This window comes from Sphaerodactylus townsendi, linkage group LG07, assembly GCF_021028975.2.
Source record: "Sphaerodactylus townsendi isolate TG3544 linkage group LG07, MPM_Stown_v2.3, whole genome shotgun sequence".
Taxonomy (NCBI): Eukaryota; Metazoa; Chordata; class Lepidosauria; order Squamata; family Sphaerodactylidae; genus Sphaerodactylus; species Sphaerodactylus townsendi.
Window position 1 is genome coordinate 31,683,408 of NC_059431.1, and position 22,519 is coordinate 31,705,926.

The window sequence follows — 22,519 nt, forward strand, 5'->3', positions numbered from 1 at the left end:
CAAAATACTTCCATATCTGTAACAGAATCTTTGGGGTGGGTCCATTAATCTCTGATCATTCTGCTACCTCTGTGCATTCATTGGGATCTTTAATCCAATCTCCTATTTTCTATTCCTTAAAAAAAAGAAACTGAGACCTAGAGCCCCATTCGAAGTATGGGGGGGAATTCGCTTTTGGGAGTGGCACACAGCAATTGCCTGTGGATTTGCCCTCCCTGGGGCACTTATCTCAGTGCTGGAACACGGCACCAAACACGGTGCCAGCATCCCAGTGCCAACATTGCCATATTAAGGGTGGACTGGGGCTAGGGTATGAGCCAACATTTGTCAGCTCCCTCCTAGTCTTTGCTGGCATTCCATTGGTAGGCCACAGTCTGGACTTAAGCCAGCCTTCTCACTGGTGTAAGTCCATTGTGGCCGAATGAGGCTTCTCCAAGGCAGGGAGGTGATAGCACTTTATGACCCTCCCCATGTCGCCAGGAAGTTTTTTGGGGAGTGACAAGACAGCACCACATTTGTGCCACAGTCCACCACCTCCAGTGTAGATGGGGCTGCTCGTTCACACATGCACTAGGATAAGGTGGAAATAAAGTGATATACTCCTGATAGAAGGGACTGTGTGAGTTCCGAATGAGGGTGATGGACATATTTTTAAATGTTTCCCTATGTAAAAAACTTGTTTTGTATGGGAAACAGCACACCAGTCACTTCTAGGACTTTTTATCCATGCTATGCTAGTTTTTTTTTGTTGAATGGTTGTTTTTTTTTAAGTGAGGGGTATTAAATTTTTCTTTAAAAAATGATTTTTAATTTGTAGTTTTCCTTTCTCTCTGAGACTTGAGGCAGATTATAGCTAAAATTAATGCAGTAAGAATGGTAGAACCAACACAATTAGCGAACATGCTAATGCGGAGAGTGAAGCAAAGTTCAGACTTCAAGTGACCTTTATTAGGTATACTCACAAGAAATAAAGTACAAAGCAAAGCAAAAAATCCGCATGATGCTTAAATAAAACCTGGACAAATCACAGAGGTCCAGGAACAAAGAGGTGATCAAGCTTCCAGAGGTCCAGGAACAAAGAGGTGATCAAGCTTTATCTTGATCACCTCTAACAACAAACAGTGATTTTTCCAGTTATCCCACAATCACTATTTATATGCTCAGAACAACCTATTTTTTCCCCTAGTGCCGGGGCAAGTAGGGAAAGTCTAGGTAACGCATACCTCGGACAACAATACATAATGTGCTCAAGGGTCTCCACCCTATCCTGACAATAAGTACAAGTTCTAACATGGAGTGGGATGTTCAATTGTTGACTCTTGAGAACGGTAGAGGGGAACACATTACATCACGCTCAAATAATGATCCATCTCTTCCTGGTCTCTGGTAGTTGGGATAAACATTTAGCTGTCAAGCTAATTTTAGCACGGATTCCAAAGTGTGAAGGAGAACTCAGCTGCACTCAGCAATAACTGGTATTTCTGGTCTAATAACCTTTTTTCAAGGATTGCCATATTTCATTTTCAGAGTGCGTATAAAAGGATTCTCAGAGACCTGGAGAAGATATTTTGCCCTCTATAATTTTCCACCAGTCAGAAGAATGCTGTTCAAAATGGCTAAATAGGTGAAATTGTCAAAGGCAAAACCAGAATTTTAATGTAACCATCCAAGCTCTGGTTTCCAATAAATGCTGTCCTGATTCGAGAGACAGGACAGCATATGGAACACAATGGGGTACCCCAAAAATCTTGTAAAGAGATGTGGATTGAACTCTCTCTACAGATTTATTCCAGACACCAATCCAATGGGGAACTTGGTAAAGGAGTTGATGGTACACCTTTGTATTGAAAACTTTAAAATGATTCATGTCCTTTAGAAAAAAAACGCACGACCACATCAAGAGTATTCTGACACCCCCTAATAGCTGCCTCTCTATGCTTCGCCCAATCTGCTGTAAAATGGAAGTGAATTCCCAAGTATTTAAATGTCTTAAGTTGTTCCAGGCCAAGTGTTGGGATTAAACCTGCTTGAGACAACCATTACTTTTGATTTAGCTGTATTTATTTGAAGCAGGTTGTTGGCTCAGTATTCGTTACACTTGTTCGAAAGACATTTTAAACCAGCCTTAGATCTTGACAGAAGAACTACATCACCTGCATAAAGCAGAATTGGTAATTCAGCATTCCCTAAACTGGGGCAATGAGAGTTGACTTCCTTAAGAGTGGGAGCTAAATCGTTTAAAAACAGATTAAATAGAACTGGGGTCAGAATGCATCCCTGTTTAACACCTTTTTCATCTGAAATTTTAGGAGTAAGAAAGCCAGTGGCACTTAATCTGGCAGGTGGTGTTACTGTAAAGGGATTTAATAAGTAAAAGGAGCCTGATTTCAATACCCGTTTTATCTAGTTTATTCCAAAGCAACTCCTTATCAACAGAGTCAATATGCTGCCAGGAAGTGGTGATTTCCACTAACCTGGATAGCTTTAAAAAGGACTTGGATAGATTTATGGAGGAGAAGTCAATCCATGGCTGCCAATCTTGATCCACCTTGATCTTAGATTGCAAATGCCTTAGCAAACCAGGTGCTCGGGAGCAGCAGCAGAAGGACATTGTTTTCACATCCTGCATGTGAGCTCCCAAAGCCATCTGGTGGGCCACTGTGAATAGCAGAGTGCTGGACTAGATGGACTGGTCTGATCCAGCAGGCTCTTTCTTATGTTCTTAATGTAGTCTTACCTGTTCAAAATCCAATTTGTTCTGGACCCATAATCCTTCTTTGTTCCATCCAATCAACAAGTCTATTTAAAAGGTGTTTTGCATATAATTTTCCAGAAACGGAAAGAAGGCTTATAGAGTGAAGCTATATTAAAAGTTTAGAGTGCAATGGAGTGAAACATTATATTACATACTAACAGAGTAATGTGTAATGGTAGCTCAGTATTATCATCTCCATGCTGTAGATGGGGCATGAAGCTGAAAGAGAGCAGCTTGTCTAAGGTGAGCTAGTGAATTCATGGCAGATGCAAGTTTCAGAATAGGCTCTTCAGTAACTGTGTGGAATATTTAAAATTAATTTTTCCATCTTCGCCAGGTCAGGCAACTGGTACCCTATTAGTCCCACCCCAACCTTGCTACAGTGATCCATGCAATGATTGGATTACTGGAACTCACTCCATGCAGGGCTGCTCTTGATCCTGACTTGGAAGCTCCAGCTGGTCCAAAATGCGGCCATGTGGGTCCTGACTGGGACACCAAGGAGGGCCCATATTCGGCCAGTGCTCTATAAGCTGCATTGGCTCCAGGTGAAGTACTGAATCCATTTCAAGGTTCTAGTTCTACTATTTAAAGCCCTTAACAGTCTGGGACCAGCGTAACTGCAAGACTGTCTCTCCCAATATATCCCCCAGAGAGCTTTATGCCCTTTTAATACCATCCTACTGATGGTTCCTGGCCCCAAAATATATAGCTGTCCTCAACTTTTCAGGCTTGGCTCCACTGTGGAATGCTCTGAATGCTCTGTGAAATGTGACCAGGGCCCTTCAGGACTTATCTCAGTTCCGCAGGGCCTGCAAGATCAAGCTATTCTGCCTGGCCTATAGTTGAGGGTAGCGAGGAGTGATAGGTCTATTTTGGCTGGCCTTCCTTTGTCCCCTTTTTTTCTTTTTTTATTAAATTGGGGGCGGGGTAAGTTGATCTACCCTTGGTTAAGTTTTTAGCACCATCTGTATTTTGTTTGTTGGATTATCTCTTTTATATTGTTTTATACAGTATTTTAGGTAATTGTGTCATATAAGTACGTTGTGAGCCGCTCTGAGCCCATTTTGACTGGAGAGAGCAGGTTATTAAATCAATACTAATAACAATAGTAATAGAAAGTGATCATTGTCGACATAGCGGTACCTGGTGACAGCAGGGTTGTTGAAAAAGAACATGAGAAGGTCAGTAAATACTTTGGGCAAGGTCTCCTGGGAAGTGTAGTTCCCACCAGGCCATTTTCAACCTCAAGTGAACAGGCCACTTTTCCGGCCTGCACTTTCAGGCTGAACTAAGGTAAGTGCGGGGAGGCTCTGCAGGGGGAGGATTTTCCGCCTCACTCCCCCAGATGTGCGCCCGGTGCAATGCACGCAGCCCTCCCCCCATCCCCTGGTAGCTACATCTCTGATAAATACCATGATTTGAAAATTGAACTTCAGAGATTATGGCACAAACCATCTGAAGTCGTCCCAGTGGTAATTGGCACCCTTGGTGCCATTCTGAAAACACTGTGGCAGCATGAAACATCTTCAAATTGACAAAATTAACATCTGTCAGATTTAGAAAGTAGCCCTGGTGGGATTTGCTGGAGTACTATGCCGATACATTACAACTTCCTAGGTTTTTGGGAGAGGCTCGAATTGTAATGAAAGGCCAACAACCAGCTAAAGAACTGGCAGCTGTGATATCAAACATAATAATAAAAAATACTGTGTCCATCATGTTTCTCCTGTGTGTGTTTAATTTGTCATGGTGCAGCATCTGTGCATCTAAACATATGCATTGGGAGACTAATATGAAATAGTTTTAATTGTGAATACTTTAAAGTAAAACTTAATACAGTTGGAATTAATATATTAATATTATTTTTATTTACTAGGCAGAAGTACAGAAGTGGTTAATGTCTGCAGAGATCGTCTAGAAAAAACTATAATTCTTTTTACTAAAGTGGTAAGTTTCAGTAGTTACTAAAGTTATTGAAACTCAATTATGCTACTTGGGATAGTTGTTTGTAGTATAAAATGATGCCACAATTTTACATCACTCTGTTCAGGCACATGAGGTGAGCAAACACTAAAGGAAAAGGCCTGAGGGGGAAACATTTACATCCTCCATTCACCAGGCAGGACAGGAAGAAAATCTCCCCCCCCCCCCCAATTCGGGCCTTGCTTATCTGTTCACCTTCACATATTTGCAGTGATTATTCAGCTCTGTTACCAAGTACACTTAATGTGTAATCTTGTGTTACCCAAACTGGACCCAGAGAGAGAGAGAGAGAAAGAGAAAAGAAGGGAATTGGCTGGCTACTGGGGTTCCAGATGGATAAACAAGGGTCTTTTATCTATGTACCAAGTTTTTATTTTAGATCGACATCCAGGAGAGAGACACAACAGATGTTCCTCAACAAATAAAATTCATTCACTAATAACCATGAGTGAGCTACTGATAAACCACTCTAAACTACAGAAGAAGTTATGCAAAAGAAATTAGTAGATCAAGGGGCACTAGAAATGGCTATCTCTGAAGATATGTTTTTCTGTTTTAATTATCCTCTTGTCTTCCTCTCACTTTTAGCTTTTAGACTTCTTGGACCAACATCCTTTTTCATTCACCCCTCTGATTCAGAGATCATTGGAATTTGCCGTCAGCTATGTTTTCACAGAAGCTGGTGAAGGAGTAGTGTTTGAGCGGTTTATTGTCCAGTGCATGAATTTAATTAAGATGATTGTCAAAAACTATGCTTATAAGCCATCCAAAAACGTGGAAGGTAATTCGGCTCTTCCCCAGTTATAACTTATGTTTGGAATGCTTGTATACTATTGGCTGATGTCTAAGTATTTATTTGTTTAAATATTTGTTGCAGACAGCAGCCCTGAAACGCTTGAAGCTCATAAAATAAAGGCATCTTTCTTCACATATCCAACATTAACAGAGATTTGCAGGCGATTGGTCACTCACTATTTTCTTTTAACTGAGGAAGAACTGACAATGTGGGAAGAGGATCCAGAAGGCTTCAGTAAGGAACTATTCATTATCAAAGACTTTTTTTCTAAAGCAGGGTGTACTCATTTTCTGGAATATCTAGAAATAATGTGCAAGTTAACAACTGGCATAATCATTAAATAATTATTAATAACTAATACATAATTTTAATGTACCAGGATGACAAGTTTTCAGTTAAACTGTGAGCATTTTCGCTCAAATTCGTGAATCACTAGTTACAACAGTATTAAAATATTGAATATTTATGATGTAAAATCTGTCACCTTGTATGTATGTTACAGCTGTGGAAGAGACAGGAGGAGATTCTTGGAAATACAGTCTGAGGGTAAGTAACCATATCTAATTTAAATAGATATCCCTACTCGGGGGAGGAAAATGAACTTATTTCTGACTGTTAAGCACATTTTAGAATGAGATCCAAACACGTACTTAGCTGGGCTGTTACAACCTTCTCTTACACTGGCAAAGGCATTCAACTCCTGGTAAGCTCCAGGCACACCAGGAGCCTGGACATTATGCAGCACAAAGGATATGCCTCTGCCATCTTCAACCATTTTTTTCTAGTTGGGAAATTTTGCCCCTCTTTTCAGCAGTTCCAAAACAGGAGGAGAAATGGCCTGTAATAAGTTATCCATGCCAGTAACGATGTCATCTTCCCAATATTCTTGGGATTTAAAGCAGAAGAAGGGAACAAGAGGGTAGTCTTCGTCAGCACAACAGAATTCTTTTTGTTTTAAAAAACTGTGTTCTGTGTTAAGTTGCTAGAACATGGTATCTGTATAAAACATGAGAAATAGCATAGCATGTTTAGTATTGAAGAGAAACTCTGTTGAAATCCTGTATCAGGAACTTGTTCATGTCAAAAAGGCAAAGCACAAACAAATCTGTGATTTGGGTGCTGTGTGGTTTCCGGGCTGTATGGCCGTGTTCTAGCAGCATTCTCTCCTGACGTTTCGCCTGCATCTGAGGCTGGCATCTTCAGAGGATCTGTGATTGAAGCCATGTGCTTCTGTGTGTGTATGTACACGTGACAGCATTCAGGCTTCCGTAGTTTCCCTTTCCAGTTTCAGTTCTACTGTATGTTTACAACCATGTCTTCACACTTTGCATTGTCTGCCACTATTAAGTTTCACGTGAAACAGTGCTAATGCAAGAAGAAAGTTGGTTACAGAAAGCTCAGAAATGCTGGATGACAAGAGGGGACCTGCGATACTCACTGGGCGGGGGGGGGGGGGGGGTCCCCACATCATCAGTGCTGCCACACCCAGATCCCTCTTTGCCAGCTTGGGTGGGAGGCAGCAAGAACTGCTGTGCCTCCTCACTCGATTCCCTGGGAACTTGCTTGGTGACAGGGGGATAGCGAGAACTCATCCCCTCCCCACCCTTGACTGAAAGCTCAGCAGGCAGTTCAGCAGGCTTTCTAGCTCAGTGGGAGGTGGGGGATTGAAAAGACTCCTACATATCCCATCATCTTTCTTCCTTTCTAGCTCAGTGGGGTAGCATGAGACTCGCAGAAGGGGGAATCCCATCTCTCCCTCTCCATTGCCAGGTTTGCACATCTCTAGACTCCACCATCTACTTCCGGGCTTGGACCCAGTGGCAGTATTGTCTGGGAGCTCATATTAGCCCGGAGTGGCTCCCAATGGCTGTCACCAGTCTAACCAGGCCCAGAATTCTCCCAGCACCTGCCACTGCCCCAGCCAGGCCCAAAGCGATTTCCAGAAGCCACTATTGCAGCTGGAGCAGTTTTGTCTTAATTGCAGAATCACAGTAACTGGAGGAGGGGATTTAAACCCTCCAGTATATTTTTTGTTAACATTTCAGATTTTTCTGCAAACTTGGGGGATTCCTCATAAATGGGGGTCACATGTTATTATTAGATATATAGACTTGTGAGATTCAGAATGGGTTTTGTTCAGTGGCAGACCATCTGCTTTGTATACAGAAAGTCCCAGGGTCAGTCGTTTGCATCTCCAGTTAAGAGGATCAAGGTATATGTGATGTGGTAGACCTCCACCTGAGACCTTCAAGCTGCTTCCAGTCAGAACAGACAGTACTGACCTTGAGAAACCAATGGCAGCTTCGTGCTGCTAGGCATATCGATGGTTTTTTTTTGGTCTTTAAAACTGGCTTCCTAAATCTGTTTATGTTTTCTATTGTGAACAGTTCAATCTTTCTTTCAGCCCTGCACAGAAGTGCTCTTTATTGATATTTTCCATGAATATAATCAAACCCTTACACCAGTTCTTCTAGACATGGTTCACAGTCTACAAGGTACGTTTTAATTTTAAAATTATATATGCATAATGGTGACTTAATCCTCCGTTGCCACTTCTCACACTTTCTAGGCTGCAGAAATGCCTGGGGGAGAGATACTCAGATACTGAAACGTCTACAGCTTTTTACCACCTCTCACTGGAGCTTCCCTGTACAAAGTCTCTCTTCCTCTTCTTAAAGATGAAAGAATCTGTCATGCTTCATCTTTATGTGCAACAATCAAAGGAAGCGTTACTGCTTTCACCATGTCAAGCTTTTGGTGGAATTCAAGGCTAGCTATATTGGTTTATGAGAGGACTAAGAGATCTCTGTTCCACTGCTGTTGGCTGAGTCCAAGGCTACAAGCTCCAGATTCAACTAGAGTAGTACTTGCCTAGGTTCATGTCTCCTACCCACCACGTGTGCCACGTATAGGGTCACTGCTACCCTCCTCTTGCTACCACCAACATGTAAATCAAGGTCTGACAGCAGAATATTTATTTAATTTGATTTGTGTGCCTCCCTCCCCACAAGGTCTCAGAGCGGCTTACAGTATAAGTGAAATAAGGTTGCTAATTGTGGGATAAAAGTTGGACTATGTGCTTTCTTTTTGACTCATGGAGGGGTGGGTGGGGGTTTCAAAGGATTAGAAGGATTAGAAGTTCTGAAAGAAGGATTTGCCAAGCTAGTGTTGTCTGTGAGCAAAATCTAGGTCTCACAGACTACAATAAGGATTAGCTTCACATTATGTCTGAAGTGAGCCAGAATCCTGTTCTGAGACTTGCTGAGTTGTCTCACCCTGGAAAGGAGCTTTTCCGTAAAAAATAAACAAAAATCCCATGATTCCCTTAGTCGTTTAGTGAAGATTATTATCTTTGGCCAAGTTGTAGATGACATCATATACTGGTGACATAGATAGAATAGGATGTTCAACCTTGTGTTCTATCTCAGTTGTTAAATTGAGTTGAATCATAACGAAACATAAGAACTAGTTGCCTATCTCTCACCTTCCCTCACCAGCCTCTGACTTCTGCAAAATTGATGGTAGGGGGGTTGAGGCAAGACTTTTACCCCTATGACATGGGGGTAGGCTGCAATAAAGAGCTGGAATTTGGAAGAATTAATTTCCCTTACTTTTCTGTTGGTGAAGGTTCCACTAGTACAGGGGTAGGGAACCTGCGGCTCTCCAGATGTTCAGGAACTACAATTCCCATCAGCCCCTACCAGCATGGCCAATTGGCCATGCTGACAGAGGCTGATGGGAATTGTAGTTCCTGAACATCTGGAGAGCCGCAGGTTCCCTACCCCTGCACTAGTAGAATATAAAAATTGGGGCAAATTTTCCAGCCAGACTACAAGGGTCTGTGATCCCTAGCACCAGCTTTTCAGTGTCATGCAGAAAGAGAGCAGCGTATATTTGATCTTAGGCATTTTTTTTGGTAATCAAGTATACATTAGTAAGAGATACTAGAACTTGTTCCAAATAAGCTTGGTGTTCCTGATTTCTTTCTGAATGGAGGATATTCAAGATGGGTTGTTCCTTGATGGGGAAAGAAGGCAGTCTTAGAATGAATGAAGTAGTCCCACTGTGTTTCAGTGTCTTGTTTTTTTCTTAGAAGCAACTTCACTGTAGTACCAGTAACAGTAAGAGCTTCCAGTGCAGAGTTAGACCTTCTGTGTAACCCATTTCCTACCACCTGGTCTGTAAAAATAAATATCATACTTTTTTTTCTGAATTACGTTTTGCATTCCAATGTTTTGCTTTTTTATTTTTTATTTCAGGTTCCACTAACATAGATGATACCCAAACCCTGCTGATTAAAGATGCTGGTAAAATTATTATTTTTTATTCTTTATTAACAAATTCTGACTGCTTGTTTTCTGACATTTTCTATTAATTGGCATAATTTGATGTTCTGAGATTCTGAGAAATAGTACCCAAAGAACTCTGCTGGAATAATTCATTAAAGTAGCTTAGCCACAAATGCTAGAGATTAAAGAAATGGTCACTGATTGGTCAAATGGTTTAAAAAGCAATTGATATAAATGGTGACTAGCTATGATGGTTATATAGACTCTACATATTTAGAAACCTTCGTATTTCTGAGTCATCAGGCAGACTAGCTTTGATAATCTAAGGCTGCACTAGATAGACCATGATCATGTTTAGTGTTAATTCTTCCATTTTCTTTCACAAACTGAAGATTACTTACTGTTCAATTTATGTATGATACTGTATAGTAAATAAAATTTCTGTTGAACAGAGGCATTTCACCGAGTTTTGAATTAAGTAAATTTAAAAAAAAGAAATAAAATTTGCATCTCCCCCCTGCCTTGCAGTGTATAATGCAGTTGGACTGGCAGCGTATGAACTGTTTGACAGTGTGGATTTTGATCAGTGGTTTAAAAGTCAGCTACTAGCAGAATTGCAAGTGACTCATGACAGGTAAATCAACTAACATGACTTACATCTTGGCTTTTGAAATATTTAGTAATGTTTGGCAGTACGATTCAGAACAGGTTGAGTCTAAAAACCCCCCATAAAATCTTCATTTTTAAATTAAAATTCTGAATTCAGCAAATGCAGATTTAATGCTGATACTAATAGTGCTTTCTTCCTCCAAAGGAAGATTGGAGACATTTTTTTGGAGGACATCTTTTAAAATAAGAGATGTGCAAGTTGGGAGTTGAATAGAACTCTTCAGGCTGCTTATCCCCTGACTCTGGAGTCTGGATGTGACATTAAAAATTGCCACAATATCTTCCTTGGCTGCTTTTGCGTCCATGAGAGAGAGAGAGAGAGAGAGAGAGAGAGAGAGAGAGAGAGAGAGAGAGAGAGAGTGTGTGTGTGTGTCCCCAATTCAATAATTTGCAGTGGGCTATATTCAGTTCTGGGTTCTTCATTGTGCAAAGTGGGCAGTTGCCCAGGGTGCCCCCTTGTGGGGGGCGCAAAAACTGCACGTTTGTGGGATTTGTTGTATTTTCAGTGCTTTTCCGTTTTTGGCCTGCAGAGGGCGCAGTTTTTAATCTAGCAGCACCAAAATTTCAGGGATTTTTCAGTAGACTCTCCTGATGATATCAACCAGGTTTGGGGAGGTTTGGTTTAGGGAGTCCAAAGTTATGGACTCTCAAAGGGAGTGCCCCCATTGTTTCCAATGGGAGCTAATAGGAGATGGGGGCTATACCTTTGAGAGTCCATAACTTTGGACCCCCTGAAGCAAACTTCACCAACCCGGGTGGTATCATCAGTAGGGTCTCACGAAGATACTCTGAAATTTTGGTGCTGCTATCTTAATAATTGCACCCCTGACAGCAGGCACCCTCTAAATTTCCCCAGATTTTCCTTTTAAATCCATCCCCTTCCTGCCAATGCTTGTTTTCTTTCTTTCTTTCTTTCTTTTATTCTCTCAATGCCTAATAAAGGTTGTTGTTATTATTATTAGCAGTAGTAGTATTTGTATTATTAGTATTATTAAGTCTACCCCCTTCAGCATGGATTTAAAGGGAGAATCTGAGGTCCCCAGTTTAAACATTGAAAGTGATACTGTTTCAGGGTGGGGGATAATCCACCCCAAAACAGCATCACTTTCAATGTTGTTTAAACTGGGGACCCCAGATTCTCCCTTTCAGATGGATTTAAAAGGCGAATCTGGGCTCCCTAGTTTAAACACCATTGAAAATAATGCTGTTTGGGGGTGGATTCCAGCATCACTTATTTAAACTAGGGAGTCCAGATTCTCCTTTTAAATGCACCTTAAAGGGAGAATCTGAGGTCCCCAGTTTAAATAATATTGAAAGTGATGCTGTTTCCCCCAATTGGGGGGACTGGATACAACACCATAACATGTTTTCATAGCAGTAATAAAACATTTTGAAAGCATTTTGAAAATGTTTTCCAAAAAATATTTCTGCTGTGTGGCATGGCCCATTGCTGTGTTCAGATTTGTGAGTTGGGGCATGTTCTATAATGTGACAGTGACTTTGAAACGACCTGGTGGAAAAAATCATTGTTTGGTCATGGTGGGAGAAGGTGGCCACCCACGGGGGGTGGGGGATCAAACTCAGGTTTTGCCCAGGGCTCCAGTTTGCCTAGGTATGCCACTAGTTCAATGGCCTGCATCCATTATTTGCTATACCCCTAAATATATGTTTACCACTTCAGATTAAGTCTGACTGGTAGAAGCAGACGTTCATGCCATAAAGGTTGAGATTTTGATTAACTGGAAGTGCTTTGTGCATTATTCAGATCCCAAAGTACCTTGCATGAATGATACACTGTTATAATGGGAAAACAAACTTGATATCTCAAAAGACTTGACCAATTATTATAAAATTGTCTAAGGTCTTTGTTGTAGAGCTTTTGCAGATATTTAATGTTTCTTTTGAGTCTGAAGCTATTACAAATTTATCTACCAGGTCTCGCACATGGAATATTTACAATGGCCTAAACTTAAACAAGCAGAATTTTTCTCTCTGAAATAATTATGGAGGCTTTTGTTATGTTCTTGTATAGAAATTGATATGTGGAATTTATTTCTGCTGAATTTTCAGCTGTTTCTGGGGCCAAGGACACAGTATGGAGATGAGTAGCTAGAATTGCTTTAAAGATGTTTGCATATATGGTTAGAAACTAGATTCATTAAAACGTGCTGGGGATATTGGGATTTAAACTGTTGCATTCAATACAATTTTAATAGCCCTGTCCTCAAACAATCATTGTTTCCCTTTTAAAGGTATAAGCCAATACGTCGACGAGTAATCTGGCTAATTGGACAATGGATTTCTGTGAAATTCAAGTCTGATTTAAGGCCTATGTTATATGAGGCAATCCGTAATTTGCTTCAAGACCAAGACCTGGTGGTAGGTATATGTTTCATTCTCTTCAAAGACCCTGGAGAACCACTGCCAATCAGAGTGGACTGTAATGACCTTAATAGACCAATCAACTGACTTAGTATAAAGTAACCTCATGCCTTCTAAATTTTCTTATCATATGCACACTTTAGTTACAGTTAGCTTCCAAATCAATTCACACCAATCACACTCCAGTTCAGACCACACCAATCACATCAATCACACTCCAGTTCAGATGACAACTTAAATTAAGCGCAAATAGTTCCATAGGAGGCCATTCTTACTGTGAGGGGGAACCTTGACTAGAGTAGATCCAGGCCCAGTGGAGGGCTGCATTTATTTGAGAGATTTTTGGTGAGTGTATGTGTGCAAACTCACATGTGTATGTACACAAAGACACATACATTTTCTTTTCGCCAACGTCACCTCCTGTCCTTTTATTTGATTTCTGGGCACATTATCATTTGTGTAGATCTCTCAAAATAATTTCCAAATTAGAGAAACAGCATTTACTGGCCCATGCATCTTTTAGACAGTCATAATCTTTTTAGAAATTGGTCATTGACAATAATGACAAGACCAGTACTAAATAGAGCAATAGAACTGTATTCATGTCTTGGGGAAGATATTAATTGCTTTTTAGGTGAACCTCTTTGGAGGTTTTTTGCTTAGGGTTTTGCTTAGGCTCTAGTAGACCATGTACACTGTTTGCACTGCATAAAACAACAATAATAACAATAAATCGAGAACGTAGAGTTGCGTTCTACAAATCTAAACTATAACAATGCTCCCTTCTTTACTGCAATTCCTCATGGTGTTTGTCTACTACAAGATTTACATGGCTGAACTTTTCGGAGATTTGGGTACTTTAGGGGGATTTTTTTTTCTGCTTACGGTTAGTAGGATACGGCCCTTCCTCTTTCTTCTTTGGCACTCAACTTGCTCTTTGAAGAAGTCTGTGACTATTTTTTCCTGGAGGTATTGTTTCTCCTTTCTAAAGAATGTGTCCTTTAACTCACGCTGTTGGAGTCCATTGCTCATCAAATACAGTGTTTTTCTGCTTCACCAGTACACAGATAGCTTGCCTGTAAAACCTACTGTCCACAAGAGAGGACAACTTTTCTAATACATGCAAGTGACATGCAAGTGATCTTGGGAGAAAGGAGGATTTTCCCAGCCATATTTGGGCTTGATCAAATGAGTTTCATCTGAAGTATTTACTCTGGTTGTTCAGAATTCAAATGAGATTATGTGAGCTTGAGTTGTAATGGGAGATTTAGTTGGGAATGATCACAATGTTGCAGTTCACTACAATAAGTTGAGGAAGTGGTCAACCACCAATAGAGCTACTGGAATCAACAATCTATGTGTCATAGACCGAACAATTAAATATCATATTCTAACAGTATACATCAAAGCATGAAAGTAATGAAACACTTTACAAAACCTCAAGTACATTACATGCACAAGAATGTATAAATCAGTATTTGATGGACATATTGTATGCATACATTGTATCTCCTTAGGTAAGGCATATTAAGAATGAAAGATCTTTCAGAAGAGAACTTGTCCATTATTAAAATGCACCCAAACAATGATGGATTAAGACACTTTGTTTGGGCAGCTAGTTCTTTCTGCATGGTCTTCATATTTTCAAAGGTCTTCATATAAGTTTTCATATATACCATATACTATCTACTACTTTGTATACCTCAGTACCTTGATCTGTCTGTGACAACAATAGTTAACTCTTCTTTGTTTTTTAAAATAGGGTAAAATATTACCATTTCATGATTGGCATCAAATAACATTTATAAAATTAGTGATCATGCAGCTGAAGCTGCTGAGTAGATAGTTCTGCTTGACAGATAGTTCAGATAGAAGGGGGGAAATCCTTGAAAAGGGCTAAAAAATTAGTAAATGAGATAAGACGCACAATCGCGGGGCATATCAGTCAGAAGGAAGGCCATATTATATTGAATAAATTCAGCCATAGGCTTATTGAACAAGGTTAATTTTTTCTGTCTTTTCTTAGCTACAGTATAATTAATAGCAAGTAGGTACCAAATAAAAATAACAAACTTCTGCTTTATCCTCAGATTCAAAAGTTGAATGCTTGTTTCTGTTTCAGAGAGAAGCCTCTCATGCATATCTCATAAATGTTATTAATTTTAGGTTAATTAAAATACGATATATGAGATTTATATGTCAAGGTGAAATCAGAGTAGAAAGATGATGAAAGGTATCTGGGAAGATATTTAAGAGGTTATATGTCAAAAGGACAGTCTAAACAAGTTCTTAGCATGAGAGATGATATTCTGATTAAAATGTCCATGTTATTTAAACCAATTCTTTTGTGTGCCTCTACTAGGGAAAAGTAAGCCCCAAGAGAAATTTAAGTTTTTTTGTATTAGAAGGGATATTAATTTGGGGTGTGTGTATGTGTGCAGAATACAGCATGCTTGACAAAGTTTTTCACTTCAAGGCACTTCAAGTTTTTTTCTTTCTTTCAGGTTCGTATTGAGACAGCTACTACTCTGAAACTGAATATCCTTTTCTCATATTGGAAGTATTCTGATCTTATTCATCATTGAAAATATTTTGATTGTCTGCTTCAAAATACTCATTATTGTGCTCTGGAATAGCAGAGATTTCAGTTTTTCTTAACTGCATGTCACCTGTGGATGACTTTGAGTTTCGGACAGACCAGTTTTTACCAGTAAGTATTTTCCTTTGTGCATGCAGATGCATAATTCAGGAACAGTGAAAGGAAGGAACAGTGAAAGGGAGGAGTGTGCGGGCATATTTTAACTTCAAATGCGGTCTCATCGTTTGTTTAATGTTCCTTTTTTTCTGGATTTTAATGCTCATAATTCTGGTGCTATGGCACTTAGCATGGCATTTACTTCCTGAAAAGCACTTAATTCAGAAGCAAGCAATATGGTTACAATTAAAGTAATGCCTCCTCTTGGATTTACCAGTGATTTTTTAAATTGAGTGAAATTTGAAGTTCCTTAAAGCTTCACTTATTGAGTACCATTGACTTGATCATCAATTTAATGCATTTATTGAAAGAGTAGGGATGGAAATCAAATATTTTTGGAGTCAGTTATAAAACGTGTTGTTCTCAGAGACGTATTGTCCTCCTGCTGCAAACCACATTATGAATGCGTGACTAAGTTGCAATGGTACATTCTTAGCAGGGCTGGGACTTGGGCTGTGGAGACATTTCCTTGTCTCAGAAGTCATTTTTTCTCTTGAAAGTTTTGATTTATAACATGCTACTCGACAACAAAGAGGAATTTTGTAACTGTGGATGACTGATAAATATTTTCAAGACAGCAAAATGAGCACCATGAAAGCTTCTTCAATGAATCAAGTCATTTCCAGTTCCGTTGTATTTCATCTGATTTAAAACTTAAGAGCAGTAAGTTAAGAAGGGGAAAGCACAGAAAGGAAGGGTAGAGAAAAGGGAGTTCAGGAGAAGAAAGGACAGGAAGTTGAGGATAAAGAAGGAAAAGAGAGCTGCAAAACAGCTCACATGCTGCCTAGGAAGAGGAAGAAATTAAGTGCAGTTAGTATTAGATATGTAATGAAACTTTGTATGTTCTGGAGCTTCGATCCATGGCATTGTAGATTACACAACAAAAGAGCTGCCAGGGCCTGTATTTCACAAGATCTCTCTGTTAACATTTGTATTCCTGGTGGCCTCATTAACACAAGTTTCCGTTGTGTTTTTTTGGCAGTATTTGGAATCCATGTTTACTCTGCTCTTTCAGCTACTTCAAGAAGTTAGAGAATGTGACACAAAGATGCATGTTCTTCATGTTCTCTCTTGTGTGATTGAAAGAGTCAATATGCAGGTAACGAAATCGCCCATTATACTTTTATTTTCACAGGACCCCAGAACCTGGGTTCAGTTGGTGACATGATCTATATAATGGCAATAGAAGCTCCTTTTCTTGGTGCTACACAATTGTATCATTTTGTCAGTTTTTATGATGTGTTTAATCATTTACATGCCAATTACCAGAATTTTTTTCTCAAGTGGTATTTGTGTGATTCTTCCTCAACATGCCAAGAGGAAAAACTGTTGCTTTCTACATACAATATTGCATACATTGATTTCACATAAAGGGAAGAAGCATGGTAGCTCCATCTCTGTCTGTATACAGTTGCTAGCATGTAAGCAGGGAATCTAGACACATTCATTCATTCATTCATTCATTCATTCATTCATTCATTCATTCATTCATTCATTCATTCATTCATTTATTTATTTATTAGATTTCTGTATCGCCCCATCCCCGAAGGGCTCTGGGCGATGTACAGCATGTCAGAAAACAGTATAAAACAGTTAAAACATTAAAACATTAAAAGCAGCGGTGAACCATAATAATGAAATACAATAATTATACAACAAGTCGCAATAAGATGGAATATAAGTGGCGTCCAGTATTCCAATGTTGAACTTCCCTCTTCCCTAGAAGGAAGAAGGGGGAGGAGTGGTTGGTCCCCTTGGATGGTAAGCGGCCCAGATGTCAAGGGGAGGGGGGCACAATCAGCGGCTGGTTTCTCCAAAGGCCCGGCGGAACAGCTCCGTCTTGCAGGCCCTGCGGAACTCACTAAGGTCCCACAGGGCCCAGACAGCTGGGGGGAGAGCGTTCCACCAGGCTGGGGCCAGAGCCGTAAAGGCCCTGGCCCGCGTGGAGACCAGCCGCATCGCCGAAGGGCCAGGGACCACTAGTAAATTGGCCCCAGTTGATCAGAGAGGCCGTACAGGGACATATGGGGTGATGCGGTCTCGAAGATACGACGTTCAAACTATCTCTGTTATGTTGTCTGTCTTATATGTATAGCGATTCTGCACTTACTACCCATGTGCACTTTGAGATGGATCTAGAGTAACTTGGTAATTTCCACAAATTTCCCCTTCCTGCTGTAGACCTGAGAAGCCACCAGAACCTGGGCCTCATTCCCCTGGGGGGGATGCCATTTTTTTTCTACAGTCCCAAAGAACAGTCAGCATACCAGAAATATATAGAATGGTGTTTAATTGCGTAGCATTTTTGCGGTGCCAGTTCTAGAGGTTCAATCACCACTTTGTAGCCTGGCCAGTTCACTTCTCGTTCCCTTCACCTGCTCCCATCTAACTGTTGGGGCTCATTTCCAGCCTCTTTGAGCTCCTGACTTTGCCGCTACCCTTTCTGCAGAGTAAAGCCCTGGTTGTGCCAATTTGCCTGTGCCAGGTAGGAAACATTCCTTCTGGCTTCCTCCTTAACAAAAAATAGTTCCTTTCAATCCTCCAGAAAGTTTAGCTCTCTCCATCCTGCAAAGGCTTCCAGCCTGCCAGCTCAGAGATTCTTCATAGCTTGCAACTGGTGGTCTTTCTCACCTCCTTCAGCTGGGCCTTTTATCTGTCTTTTCCTGGCCACTGCTAGTTCGTGTTTCTCTGCTTCTACTCTCAAACAAGCCCCTCCTCTTGAGGAGATCTTTACTCGAGAGGTGTCCTTTGCTTCACAGGGAGCTAAAGCTGCTGGGCTTTCCTTCTGGCTGTCCTCCCTTGCTGTTGCTGACTCGCTTGGCACTCTCCTCAAGTCTGCAACTGGGCTGCTATCTTCCTTAGGGCTGTGCCTCCACTCCATGCCTTCTCCCCAAGGGGTCAGGTCCATCACACATCTTCCCTTAAGGTTCCCTACTCTGGAGAAACAATATTTCCTAAATGTCAATGGGTTGCAGTGGGAGGGAAGAAAATTCTATTCTGCTGATAGAAAATGTAATCTGGATCCAACTCAAGGTGAGCACATTTTCATTCAGGCACTTCATGACTGCAAACCCTGTTACCAGACTGACCCATGGTTGGGGTGTGTGTGTCTGTTTTAAGACAGTAGTTCCTCTACCCATTTTGCAAACCCTTTGGGGCCCCTAGCAGTGCAGTGCCAAAAAAAAATAGCAATCCCATTCTTTGCATTGGCTAGTGTGCCCACAAGGACATAGCAAAAACTTTTCTGAACTTGCCCTCACCCATACCAGACTTGTATCACACCCTTTTTGAAGGGATAAAGTGAAAACAATACCCCTGCCCTGGAGAACTTTCCCATCTCCAGCCCTGGACCATGCACCCTTCAAAGACAAAGAGCTTGTTAATTTTTTTGTGCCAAGTGTTCCTGCCAGTATTGTCTTAACCCAATGCTTCTTCCTCTGACTAATCTCTCTTAACAACCACCTTATTTGCATTATCATTGCCCTACATCTGTAATTCAATCAGCTACCTTTCAGGCACTCCCAAACTTGACCCTTCAAGCTAATGATTCAACCTATTAGATTAACAACGCAACACTTAAAATTTCGTCCATGAAATAGCTCTACCTGTCCTTCTTCGCCACCTCCTTGTCGAGTCATAGGTTCTTAAGTAGATTCCTTTCAGATTTCTTGGTATTCTGACAAAATTTGGATGTGCTTTTCCTGATAACTTTTTCCTGATCTTTTACCAGTATCTAGTTATGTGTAAGAAAGTTGTCAGAAACAAAGTTGTAAGAAACAAAGCTATTCTGCCCTGAGAATACACTTATAACAGAAGGCACCAGGATGCCTTACAAAAGTATATCACTTATTTGTAGGAGAACTCAGTAAAACATCTGTGATTTGTAAATACAAAATCACGATGTAGCTTGAAGGATGAAAATTCTTTATTCTTGGATTGGTCATTATAAAAGCCGATGTTTAGTTTAATTTTAGAAGCTGTTTTTTTTAAAACAGTGTAACTTTTATATTCCTTACAGATACGACCATATGTTGGATGTTTGGTTCAGTATTTACCTCTACTTTGGAAACAAAGTGAAGAACACAATATGCTTAGATGCGCTATCCTCACTACCTTAACTCATCTTGTCCAGGTACAATATCTGCATCTTTTCTTTTGGAGTTAGCTTGTGTACTGTCAGTATTCTGGTAAACATTTAGAAATGTCAAAACTGGAAGGGCAAGTTTAAAATCAAACTTCATAGTTCCATGATAGGAATGCTCTGATTCTTACAAGGAGTTCCTGAACGCTTACATTTCCTCATTGACTGTAATCTGAGCATAAAGAAAAGTGAACAAGAATGTTTGCTGGTGTAGGAGCTCCTGGTCATGGAACTGTAGACTTCAAGGATTGATCTCTACTTCACATTACAGCAAGACAACAGAATTGACAACTGCAGCAGTAGTGACTGAAATACCCAAATGCTGAGGAAAGGATTGGTTCATTGAGGCAGCAATGGTAACCAATGATCTTATTGACTATTGAGGCAGCATCATATTTCCTGCCTTGTATCTCAGAAACCACTGCTGTGAAGGAACAGATTGAAAATGTATCAGCTCCTTCAGTTTGGGTGAGTAGCTCCACCCAAGAGAAACTTCCCATTCTTAGATATTGGGCTGTTGCTCAGCAGCCACTTCTGTGGCACATATTTTTTCCCATAATATCTACCTCTAGTAAATCCTAGAATCATAGAGTTGGAAGAGACCACAAGGCCCATCACCCATGCAGGAATACACAGTCAAACCACTACAGACAGAGGGCCATCACATAGGTCCAGGAACAAAGAGGTGATCAAGCTTCCATTATGACTTTATCTTGATCACCTCTACCAAAATCAGTGATTTTTCCAATTATCCCACAATCACTATTATTCAGCAGGTGTATAGTCTTTATATATGCTCAGAACAACCTATTTTCCCCCTAGTGCTGGGGCAAGTCGGGCAAGTCTAGGTAACGTGTACCTTGGACAAGAATACATAATGTGCTCAAGAGACTCCACCCTACCCTGACAATATGCACAAGTTCGGTCTTGGAGAGGGATGTTCAACTGTCTACACTTGAGAACGGTAGAGGGGAATACATTACATCTAGCTTGAGTAATGATCCATCTCTTCCTGATCTCTGGTAGTTGGGATAAATATTTAGCTGTCAAGCTAATTTTAGGATAGATTCCAAAGATGAACAAGATGTCTTAGCTGCACTCAGCAACAACTGGTATTCCTGGTTTAATAACCTCCTTTTCAAGGATTTCCATATTTCATTTGCAGAGTGCATATAGAAGGATTCTAAGGGGAGACCTAGGGAAGGTATTTTGGCCTCTTTAATTTTCCACCAATCAGAAGAATGCAGTTCAAAAAGGGCTAAATAGGTGAAACTGTCAGCCTCAGAGTTAAAGCAAAGGGGAGACCAGAATTTTAATGTAGCCATCTAAGTTCTGGTTTCCAACAAATGCTGTCCTGATTCGAGACACAGGATACCATATGGAACACAATGGGGTACCCCAAAAATCTTGTGAAGAAATTTGGATTGAATTCTCTCTACAGATGTATTCCAGGCGCCAATCCAAAGTGGAACTCCATAAAGGAGTTGATGGAACACCTTTGCATTGAAAATTTTTTTTAAGCTGCTGATATGACTTCATGTCCTTTAGAGAAAAAAACCCGCACAACCACATCAACAGTATTCTGACACCCCCTAATAGCTGCCTCTCTATGCTTCGCCCAATCTGCTCTAAAATGGAAGTGAATCCCCAAGTATTTAAATGTCTTAAGTTGTTCCAGGCCAAGTGTTGGGATTAAACCTGCTTGAGACAACCATTACTTTTGATTTAGCTGTATTTATTTGAAGCAGGTTGGCTCAGTATTCGTTACACTTATTCGAAAGACATTTTAAACCAGCCTTGGATCTTGACAGAAGAACTACATCATCTGCATAAAGCAGAATTGGTAATTGGGCACTCCCCAAACTGGGGCAATGAGAGTTGACTTCCTTAAGAGTGGGAGTTAAATAATTTAAAAACAGATTAAAGGCCAGAACGCATCCCTGTTTAACACCTTTTACATCTGAAATTTTAGGAATAAGCAACCAGTAAACATGCACTTAATCTGGCAAGTGGTGTTACTGGAAAGGGATTTAATAAGTAAAAGGAGTCTGATTTCTATACCCATTTTATCTAATTTATTCCAAAGCAACTCCTTATCAACAAAGTCAAAAGCTCCTCTCAGATCTAAGAGAGTAGTTTCTCCCTACATATTCTAGTTATTTGAATTCCTCTTTTGTGATTTTCCCTTCTTCCATTTTTTGTACATGTCCCGTTTAAATCTTAGCTCAGTTGAAAGTTCTTTAGACATTCATCCTGTTTCTCCTCCTCTTTGGAACTGTTTGAAATTTGTGTCTTCCAGGTTTCACGTTTAAGAACCTCCCACCCATTATGCACCCCCTTCTCTTTTAATATTCTTTACCATAGAATCCTGCCCAGTAGTTTCCTAAGTTTACTGAAATCAGCTTTCTTAAAGTTTAGAATGTTTGTATGACTATGCTTGGCATCCCCTTCCCACTGTATAACAAACTCCAGGATAATGTGGTCACTCCAGTGGCGTAGCGCTGGGTGGGGGGGAGCGGCAGTGGGTGTTCAATGCACCGGGTGTGCAATGCACCCTGGGGGCATGGAGGGGCCATTCCGGGGCGGGGTGAGGGCATGGCAGGGGTGTAGGGTGCACATGTGCCCCAGGTGCAGTTCCCCCTCACTCCGCCCCGGGTCACTCCCACCTAAGGATCCTATCACTTCCACACCATTACACAGATCATCATTGTTAGTTTCAAGCCGATCTAAAATAGCCGATCTTCTT

General features: G+C 40.6%; 1 protein-coding gene across 1 annotated transcript in view; it reads left to right on the forward strand.

Moving 5' to 3' along the window:
* Positions 1 to 22,519, forward strand: part of IPO11 (importin 11) — a 100,120-nt gene that overhangs the window by 24,424 nt on the left and 53,177 nt on the right. Inside the window, exons 9-20 of the mRNA XM_048503974.1 lie at positions 4,635 to 4,705; positions 5,330 to 5,522; positions 5,619 to 5,771; positions 6,040 to 6,083; positions 7,942 to 8,032; positions 9,797 to 9,844; positions 10,355 to 10,460; positions 12,748 to 12,874; positions 15,382 to 15,415; positions 15,547 to 15,587; positions 16,615 to 16,731; positions 19,651 to 19,764. Of these exons, the coding sequence (XP_048359931.1) occupies positions 4,635 to 4,705; positions 5,330 to 5,522; positions 5,619 to 5,771; positions 6,040 to 6,083; positions 7,942 to 8,032; positions 9,797 to 9,844; positions 10,355 to 10,460; positions 12,748 to 12,874; positions 15,382 to 15,415; positions 15,547 to 15,587; positions 16,615 to 16,731; positions 19,651 to 19,764 (1,139 nt within the window). The remainder of the gene's footprint in view (positions 1 to 4,634; positions 4,706 to 5,329; positions 5,523 to 5,618; positions 5,772 to 6,039; positions 6,084 to 7,941; positions 8,033 to 9,796; positions 9,845 to 10,354; positions 10,461 to 12,747; positions 12,875 to 15,381; positions 15,416 to 15,546; positions 15,588 to 16,614; positions 16,732 to 19,650; positions 19,765 to 22,519) is intronic.